The 10,525-nt window shown below is 29.3% G+C and overlaps 1 protein-coding gene across 1 annotated transcript; it reads right to left on the minus strand.

Annotated features, from left to right (window-relative positions):
* Positions 1-219: 219 nt before the first annotated feature.
* Positions 220-4,230, minus strand: LOC150029789 (21.7 kDa class VI heat shock protein-like). Its single transcript, XM_090310354.1, has 2 exons — positions 3,788-4,230; positions 220-726 (listed from the first exon to the last, which is right to left on the minus strand). Exons 1-2 carry the CDS (start codon positions 4,098-4,100, stop codon positions 437-439), a joined length of 603 nt encoding a protein of 200 aa, XP_090166480.1. The 5' UTR covers positions 4,101-4,230; the 3' UTR covers positions 220-436.
* Between the last annotated feature and the right edge of the window lie 6,295 nt (positions 4,231-10,525).

Raw genomic sequence — 10,525 nt, forward strand, 5'->3', positions numbered from 1 at the left:
TAACAGATTTAAGGCATTTCAACAATATGTATAGGTAATTTAGACTAGTAAATTATTGGCCATCACTTTATCATAAAAGGTTTGGATATAAATCTTGGATCTCTTTTCAAGTTCAATTAGAATAATGTAAACGAAATTATGATAATAATAATGGTAATTAGCCGGTAAGAATTTGATTCGAGGCTATAAACGAAATGAAATTGTATATAGTACTAGACATTTTGAAATTGTTTGTATTCTCATCCATATAAGTTGGTCAGCAATAACATTAACATACACATAATTGAGATCCATGCCTTGTTGTTTTGTCACAATCACATAGAATATGTAAATTATGTTCAAGTTAAACACATTTTCTTTTGTCACAATCACAGAGAATATGTAAATTATGTTTAAGTTAAACACATTTTCCATTAGAAATTTGCTCATGATCAACTTAAGCATCTTCATCAGAATTATCTTTGCTCTTTGATTCAACACCTTGATTAGTTTCTGACTTTGGAATCTTGATCTCAAGAACATTGTCATTCTTCATACGAGCCTCCATTCTAGACCAATCAGCGTCTTCGGGCAACTCGAGTCGTCGAACGTATCCATGCTCCCACCAATTGACATGTCGCCAATCGACGATCGTCTTGCCTTCTCTTTGTTGCTCCTTCAACTGACCACTTATCTCTAACACCTTCCCATCTTCTATGGAGATTTGTAATGCATTTCTCCAAGCTTCTGTGATTTGTCAAATTTTGCTTTGTGTCAAATCAAACATATCACCCAACTTTTTTTGTATGAGAAGCAACAGAGAGAATTGAAGGGCCTTTGGAGAGTCTTTTAAAATGTAGTTGTTGCATACATAATTCAGCATTAAAATCTATTCTCTTATCATGATCCTTTCAACTTCAAATCTCTGCAAAATAAATGTTTGAGAAATGCTCTTAACCATGATCAAAGTTAAAAGCACTTTTCTACTAAAAAATAAAAAATAATACCTGTTTTGACTATAATATATTGATCATCCCTTTTTTATGATACGCATGGTCAAAATGAGAATACTTTGACTAATATTTAATATTTTTTTGTGAACAAGAGATCTATATTTGAATCCTCTCATCCTTTTGTACTAAAAAAAAAAAGTTATGGTAAGAAGGTTCACAAAAACTATTATGGTAAAAATAACTTCTATTAATACTTTAATGATAATAATAATTATTATTATATAGCTTGTTAAAAGACTTAATATTTTATTTCTAGAGTATAGTTTAACTGACATCAATTATGGACTATTAACCTTGAAGCTCGAGGTTTAATCCCCACCTCACATATTGTCAAAAAAATATATTTCTAAGTTAAATTATATAATAGATGTTGGGTTATTTTTAAATAAATAAAAATAAGCCAAGTTATTTACAAATATAATAGAATTTCAAAGTCTATCAAATAGAAGATTCAACCTTATGTCTGATAGTTACATTAATTTCTTTTAACAAAATGTTAAATATGTCAAAGACTTATTATATTAAAAATCGAAACTTTCTAGAGACCTAATAAGCATAAAATTAAAAATTCTATCGCAGTTCATTACTGGTAGACAGTGATATTTTGTTATATTTAAAAATATTTTCAACAATTTTACCATTTAAAACAATTACCCATAGATGTTTGAGTTTTTTACAATGTTGAACAAATCAAGAACCTTAAAATTGATAGTTCAAAGGATCTCTATTCAATATAAATTAAAAATTTAAAGACTTATTAAACACTATATTTAAAATTTAGTGACCTACTCACAAAATTAAAATTTTCGAAACATACTAGAATTTTTTATTTTATTTTATTTTTTTTATAGTTCATGAACCGATTAGACATAAACTTAAAAAAACATTAATTAAACTTATAATTTCATCTTAGTGGTATAATTTCAATTTTTTGTTTGATCTAATTAAAAGTTTTAGTTACATTAAAAAATTTCTTGAATAGTAAATTACTAAAATGAGAATAATTAAAAATATAAAATAAAATAAAACAATCAAGTGCCTAGACATATATTATTGATAAAAATATGTTCCTAAGAGACAAATAACTAATAATAGAATTTGATCTCTACATAATTAGAATTGTTGTGTGCATATAGAAAAAGGATTGTGAAAGAAGAACCAAATAGATGTGAAAGAATTCGAATTAGTTCAAAGTTTATATTTTAACAAGTTGAGTTATAGTGTAAAATAAGTATTTGATAAAGCTAGTAGAATTGAGAGAAAAGTTAACTTTATAAATTTAAAGTTAAGAACCCTATGAAAAAAAAAGTGGCTTTCTAAAGTGAACAAGAAAGAATAAAAACCCACTGAATAAACACCAAGACGAAAAAGGTATTATTATATACAAAAATAATAATAACAAAAATAAAGTACTTTGGAATATTATAAAAAATGGGATGATTAAGAGGCGAGGATACTGGTGACTGCAATGGCACCAATTGGCCACGGTGGAGCAGCACCACCTACGAACCTCAAAGGCGTAATTTGATCACCGGAAACTTAACCACACGCAAAGCATCGGCGTTTATTTTTGAGGTCTAACGGGGTTAAACGCCGGGGAAATTCCCCATAATTCTGTAATTGGTTTAGGGTTTAGAATAGCGCGTGGTGTTCCTACCCACATCCCGGCTATGAACTTTAAATTAAATTTTTTAAAGGCTTCGAGATTCTAAAAGTCTTTCGATGTGGGACATTTTTTAGTTCTTCAGTCTATGATTTAAAGTAACTTTGTCCTCCCACCATTTTCATCCCTGTTTTTAGACCTTCAGTTAAAGAAAAAAAAAATAATTAATAAGGTTATAAATTTTGAAATTATCTAATAGTTTTCAGGAAGTGTTTTTAGCCGAACTAAAAATCTTAAAAATCCTCCAACTTTTCATTTGTGACCATCTAGATGTATTTTTAAATTTTGTAACAATTTAATTAGCCTTTAAATTTTAACATACAACAATTTAGTCCTTATTTTATTGTTAAGATTTAATTACATTTCTTATGCCTCAATCGCAATAAATCAACAAACTATTTAGTCTCTCGATATGTTTATGAGCTACAAAGTCCAAATTGTTAAACAACAAAAGTTGATTTTTAATCTTTATAAAACTTTTTCCAATAGAGATTAACTTTTACAAATTTAAAAGTACGGTGACTAAATTTGTTTCTTACTAACATACAAGAATTAAATTGTTATAAAACTAAAATTATATGGACTAAGTTATAACAATTCAAAGTTCAAGATCCACTAAATTGATATTTCTAACAAAATTGAGGGACCAAAAGTGGTTTTCAATATTTACTATAAGAAAATCGATCATAGCATATGAGTTGATTAAAAGCATAACATTAATCACTCAAAATCAATTAAATGTTTAATTTTACACTATTAAATACTATTTTCATATTTTGAAATCTAAGTCAAAATAAACATAACTCAATTGGTATATGAGTGTACTAATCACAAGATTTGTGATTTGAATTCTTCAATCCTAATTATACTAAATAAAATATACATATAATTTTTTTTACTAAATTTCTCCTTACACATTTTCTTTATTACTTAATTATATAATTTTAATGCTTGATCTTTTAATTTTAAAATTTTCAAATGAGATGATAAGAATAGTAATTAAGCTAATGTGAACATAATTTAGTGTAACATAAATTTATACTAAAAATCTCAAGATTTGAGGTTGAATTTTCCATAAAAAAAAAAATGTATTAGTATTTTTCAGAAAAGGTGGAATAAGTGAAAAAAATACCTAGTAATTCTGCTTGTAGAACGTATTCTTGATCAGTTTGAAACCAATCTATTGAAGATTTTCCAGAGCTGCGAAGGTTAGACAACAGTAGATCAGACTCAAACTCCCATAGCGGAAAAGCATCGGCCGGGTCGAAGAACTTTCCGAACAGCAACGGGCTAAACAACGAGCCATCGCTGAACACCTTTTGCACAGCAGTGTTAGATTGCCCTAGAAATCTTCTAAAAACATCTTCTCCCAAAGCAACAGTCCATTTTGATGGAGTATGGTGGTCTTCTTTACGGACTTCAAGTTGTTGTTTTGAAGTGGCCATGGCTTGAAGGGAGGGGTGGAGCAGTATGTGGCTAGGGTGCAAGAGAAAACTTGGAAGTGTGTCTTGGAGCTATTAATATTATAACACATGTTAAAGACAAAGGATGAGGGAAAAAATATGGCATTGCACAAGAGCAAAAATGCTTTGGGAATATTTGGAGGGCTGTAAAGGCAATTGGAATCTTGCTTTTGTTTTCCCTTTTTTTGTTGGGTTAATGGTGAGGTGATAATGTGGGTAGGCATATATTTGGGTTCTCAACTTTGCCTTAGATGCCATTATCTTGATGTGATACAAATTTTTACCTTTTTGAGGATGATAAAAGAAAAAGCTCTACCCAAGCTCTCCATCCTTTAGCTACTAGAATATGGTGTCATTTTCTTTCTAATGCAAAACTCACATCACTCCTTTCATGGTTCCATGAATTTGGTTTTCATTCGCCTTAGATTGATTCCATTGTGATGTATGATTCAAAATCGTTAATTTATTTGGTTGATTTTTAACTCATACATTTGATTGAATTAGAGTACGTGTCTATTACCTTCCAAACACAAATTCACATAGTTTACTCCTTTGGTGTCACTCGATTTGATTTTATGTAAAAATTTTATTAATTTGAGAAAATACATAATTCTTTAAGGAAGATTTTAAAAAATAGAAAAATAAGAGTAACTATTTACACAAAATAACAAAATTTTAATCCTCTTTGATAGAGATTGATATAAGTTTATCATCTTTGATAGAGATTGATATAAGTTTATCATTGATAGACGCTGATAGAAGTATATTAATATCTATTGAGTGTTTTGACATTTTTTCTATCTACTGCGTGTTTGGTTATGTGAGTCTAAGTTATGATGATTTTGTTTTTAGAAATTAAATCTGTCATATAACTAACTTCTTACATAAATTCTTCGTGTTTTTCACTCGTTTATAGGCACTTTTGAGAAATTTTAGTCAAATTATAGAACCAAAAGATTTCAAAATTTGGGTAAAATTTTACAATATAGTTTTTTTCTTTTGAAAAAGTTAGATAAGAAAACAAAGAAAATATGGTTGGATAAGAAGCCACTTCTTATAAAAACCAAAAAAAGGAAAAAAAAAAAAAAGAAAAAAAAAAGAAGGTGTTATGAAATATGCTTTAAATAGTCTATTTTTGGGCTTATATATTTTAATAATTTTCTTTAAACTAACATTTGATGGATTAGTATATATATGGGATTCTATATTCTTTAAACTTTGTGTGAATACTATATGTAGTTTCTTTCCTATCTTCTTCTTAATTTTTCAAAGAAGGATTGGAGGACAACAGCCGTACTGCTTGAATAATCCATTCAACATTCGACTTTAGCTATACACAAAAATTTCTTTTCCTACTCCATTCTCTAAATCTAATCTTCTTTTAATATCTTTTACCAATCTCTCGTGAATATTATACCCTTTATATTTTTGTTCATATTCCTCTTTTACCTACCAAATCCATGTCCGTTTTAAGGTTTGTTTGATAATTATTATGTTTTTTTTAGTTTAGTTGTTTTAATCATTTAATCAACGTTATTAAAATTTCATTAATAACATTCTTTTAAAGATTTCAAATACCGATCAAATTTCAATGACCAACAACTCAATTTTGACCATGAATCTAGCCGTAATTTTGAAAGAGAATGTTGTTTCTTTCTTTTCTAGTAGAGGTGGGAGAATTCGAATTACATACCTCTTAGTTGTTAATACATATCGTATGTTAGTTGAGTTATGTTTTGTTCGACCTAATTAATCATTTCTATGTTAGGTTAGTTGTCAATTATGTAAATGAAGGATTTTTTTTATTAAAGTAAAATATAATATTACAACTTTGTAATTTATTTTATATAAAATATCTTTTGGAAAATAAAGATACTTTTTGAGGTTGCAAGAATAGCAAAACTAGCAATTTTTCTTTATTTTGCAAGTTATCTCTTCTCCAAATTTACAATTGTTATCACGTGAAGATCATATGCGTTTTCCATTGTCCAGATTTTAACATCAACAGTTAGCATCATCTATAAAAACGAGAGTGCTCTACCTTTCTATTCCAAAATTAAGAAGATGATGAAAACCAAGTTGAACTTGTTCGCAATCTAACTATCCAAGGAAGAAGTCTTGCAGAAAAAGACATACGTAATTTCACATCCATAGTCATAAACCAAAGAAAGATAAACCCCCAGCAAGAAAAATCTTTTATGGTAAAAGACACTAAAGAACGTCAACCCATGGTGAAAAACCAATGAAAAGACAATACTTATAGGATAGAATGAACAAGGATACATCAAAGAATAATGCAAGACATCAGGAGCTTAGACAGGGAAGATAAATCCAAGATGAAGTTGACTTGGGATCAAATAAGTTCAAGTGCAACCTAATCATTGATCCAATCAGATCTATTCCTAACTTATGTAAGATAAGGAAAGATATACCTCATCTTAATTCGAAGAGGAAAAGGTAAACTTCGGTCATTCTCCTTATAAATACATTATTATAACTTCATATAAGCTACTCTCAATTTTGAACATGAACTTCATCTAGAATTTAAATTTACGACTTCTTCTCCACTCTACAATTTTCTATCTCGTGAGTTTTTTAATACCTTCCATATAGGTGGTATTTTTTATATCTTGGAGATTAACAATAACAATATAACCTGATTAATTAATAAAATTATATCAATAAATCATTTCTACTAATTTTAATTAATTACTAAAATATAAATGTGTTATTTAGACTTCATAAATTTCAATTGTAGATGTACCATTAATATTTTATAAGATAAAATTTTCTTAATAATTATAAACATTCTATTTAATTATTTTTAGTAGTTAAATTAAATAATGAAATTAATGTTTAATGTTAAAATATTCATTTGATTTATGTTAGTGATTCAATAATTAATTGATAAAATAATATATTAAATTATATTAATCTGAATTTTTTTACTACTTTAATTTTTTTTTTTACATATAACTAATTAATTATTCGATTTTGGTTTTTTATAAAAAATTGATAAAACAAATGGGTCTTTTTAAATATAAAAAAAATATTTAAAAATATTTACATTTTATAGTAAAAATTTCTCTAAAATCAAGCATACAAATTTAACTTTTCGACATTAATAATTATTATGTATATTCAAAACACCTACATTAATTATTTATGATATTTAAAATTTAAGCATTTAAATTTTAGATATTTAATATTTATACTCATGAAATAATATTTCTCATCCAAACATGCATTATTAATTATACAAAGTTAAGGGAAAGGAATATATATTATGGGTATGGTGTTTGGCTCTTTATCTTTACTTTTAAGTACAAACATTCCATATTCTTCATTTTCTTAAGGGCCAAGGGCCCTTTATTTAACTACCAAATCACATTGTGATATATATATATATATATTTTGGTGCATTTTTCTTCTAAATGGAATTGGCATCTTTCATATTTGCCTTTTTTTCCCATCCTTTTCTTAAAGCAATATTGGAATATGCTTGTTTAGTGTATTGGTTTTTCAGCTCTCAAAATTCCATTGTCACATTGAGAGGAGGAGGGGCATTCACAATTTCTTGTTCAAATGTCAACTTTTGGACCAAGTGGAGATATCTGCCACTTGTTGCAACATAACAATTTGGTTCTTATAACAATTTTTCATTTTTCATTTTTTTTTTTGGTACTTTATAAAGTTGATTTGTCACATCTTTTATGTAAAATTATATAAAATAGACCATGCCTAAGCTTATTATATTTTATAATTTTCATTTTTTTTTTAATCTAGAATCTTTTAAAATTTAAATTTACAAAACAACCAGTTCATCAACTTTTTGGTTAAAACAAAGATGAAATATGAAAATGTAACTTGATGGTGAGCATTGTATGAATAAGCACCATTAAAGTCACTAACACATTAGCAATTCTTCTATTTTGTAGGGAATATTTTGGCTAATGGGTGTGTTGGGTTATTGACATTGAAAATAAGAGTAAGTTATTGCTTCCTTAGTTGTGGGCTGGGTAACAAACTCTACACAATTGACTCCATGTTGCTATTTTTGTACTCTCAAGGCTGTATAAATACTCCAAATAATAATACTCAATAAGAAGTGAGGTTCCAAATTCTATATTAATATTCTTCATTGTCATTTTCCATGAATAGAAGCTCGAATGAACTTTATAACCCATATCCAATCCAACTCACGAAGAATGGAGTGGTCATTGGCCAAGCACTACTAGGGTGTCTCCTAGAGCTCTATGACTGCATCAATGGCTTGTGATGTAGTTTATCTTAGCATTTCAAGGGAAGTGTAGGTAGCATTAGAAGACCAATATGCTGCAACAAGTAGGGCAAAAATAATTCAACTAAAGGAATGTTTTGCAAACCACAAGGAAATAGACTAATGAGGATGCCTAGCTTCCCTTGTATTCATGAAACAAACTTTGAAAATCTCAATCTAGAAAGTGAAGTTGTTCCTTTCAATTATCTTATATATTGTATTCTAGTCAGGTTAGAAGCTGAACTCATCCCAATAGTCTGTCAAATTAAAGGTATAGAATTAATTATGTCGTCTTCTTTGCATTATTCCACATTACTAACATTCGAACATAATATTGGGAGATTGAATGTGTGCGTGATAAGTGTACTGATGAAAATGTGGATACTTTGAATGCCAATTATGTCTCCCATAGACAAGATGCAAACGAAAGCAAACAAAAAAAAAATAGTGGCTCATTTAGAAGAGCCAATCAGGAAATGAACAAGGAAGATGACTTGATAGAAATGGAAACTACAGAAATAATGTCTCAAAGCCAATGTGTCAATTGTGTGGCAATATATTCATGTTGCAGTAGTATGTTTCAAGAGGTTCAAAAGAGATTTTGCTGGACTATATATTGGATCCTAAGTTGAAAATGATAGCAAAACATATGTTGCCACTATTAGCGAGCTAGGATAGGTCACAGTACAAGAATTTTGGGCTTTAATGTCGGTTGGAAAAAGTGAAATTGGATGTATAATGTCGGTTTTGTTTTTTTTTTTTTTTAAAACGGATCTTTAATGTCAGTTTTAAACTGACATTGTATGAGTATCTTTAATGTCGATCCACTTCACTAAAGATCCACTTCACTTTTTCCTCTAACTTTCTATTTTCCCCTCGTTTTTTTCATTTCCTTCTCTGAAGGCCAAAACCCAAGCTCTTGTTTTTTCATTTCCCTTTCTAAAGGCCAAAACCCTCTGTTACTCAAGATCATCTTCCTTTTCTTCGCTTTCAACACTCTAACTTTCTGCATTTACTTCACTTCTCACTCTAAAACCTCCCCTCCCACTTCCCCTCATCGGAATCCCACTTCTGAAAAACGCTTCCCCTTCCCGGAAAATCCACATTCTTCCAAGCCCTAGCCCATCTTGCCTTCTTATCTCCCTTGGTCTCACTCCCCTGTCCCTCTCCGTTCCTGTGAGGCTTATTTCAGATTTTCTATTTCTGGCTCAATTCCTTCAATTGTTCACTGGTTAGTTCGGCCTTTTACTGTTTCTTTTCACGAAACTACAAATTTCTCTAACTGAAACTATTTTATCTGAACTTTTTTCATGTTTCTCTCTCAATTTTCTCAGTGTTTCTCTATCATAAAGCAAGGCTATAGCTAGTTATAGAGATTGAAATGGTGAAGGAGAAAATCCAGATCAGGAAGATCGATAACACCACCGCGAGGCAGATCACTTTCTCCAAGCGTCGGAGGGGACTTTTCAACAAAGCTAAAGAGCTTTCCATTTTATGCGATGTCGATGTTGCCCTCATTATCTTCTCCACCACTAGAAAGCTGTTTGAGTATTCCAGCTCAAGATTTCTCTCTTTCTTATATTTTATTTTTTCCAGAAACAAAAACTGTAATCGGTTTCCCACGTTTTCTGAGTTCTACGTTTCTCGAACCTACTTTAATTCCATTTATAAAGGACAGTATGTTATTAAAAATGGCGAGAACCGAGACAGCAATAAAGAGCTAACGAAAGAAAACACATGTACTTTGCTTACAACAATCTTACGGAAAAAGATGAGAACAAATAAGGATATTAACCAATTCGATAATGGATACAAGAGGATATTCTTGTAAAGTAGTGCCTCATAAATTTTGTGATAACAAACAGAAAAGGCTAAATGAAAACTATAAATCATGCCTCGAGCCTAGCTTTCTCATCAACAACGAGGTTTATGGTAATAGTGATGACTGAACTTTTCAGTCACTCAATTCTAACTATTGCGGTTATGATAACGATGTTTATGCTTGACTCTTTGATCTCTCTAAATTATAAAGATTGGAGTGGAAACATGAATTCATTATCATTAATTTCTTATTGTTTAGTCATTTCCTCCATTGATTATATTACTATCTGTGTTTGACTTTCTGAAG

The sequence above is a fragment of the Benincasa hispida genome, unplaced genomic scaffold, assembly GCF_027475165.1.
Source record: "Benincasa hispida cultivar pf3 unplaced genomic scaffold, pf3_genome.v1.1 HicScf92, whole genome shotgun sequence".
In the NCBI taxonomy this organism is placed as follows: Eukaryota; Viridiplantae; Streptophyta; class Magnoliopsida; order Cucurbitales; family Cucurbitaceae; genus Benincasa; species Benincasa hispida.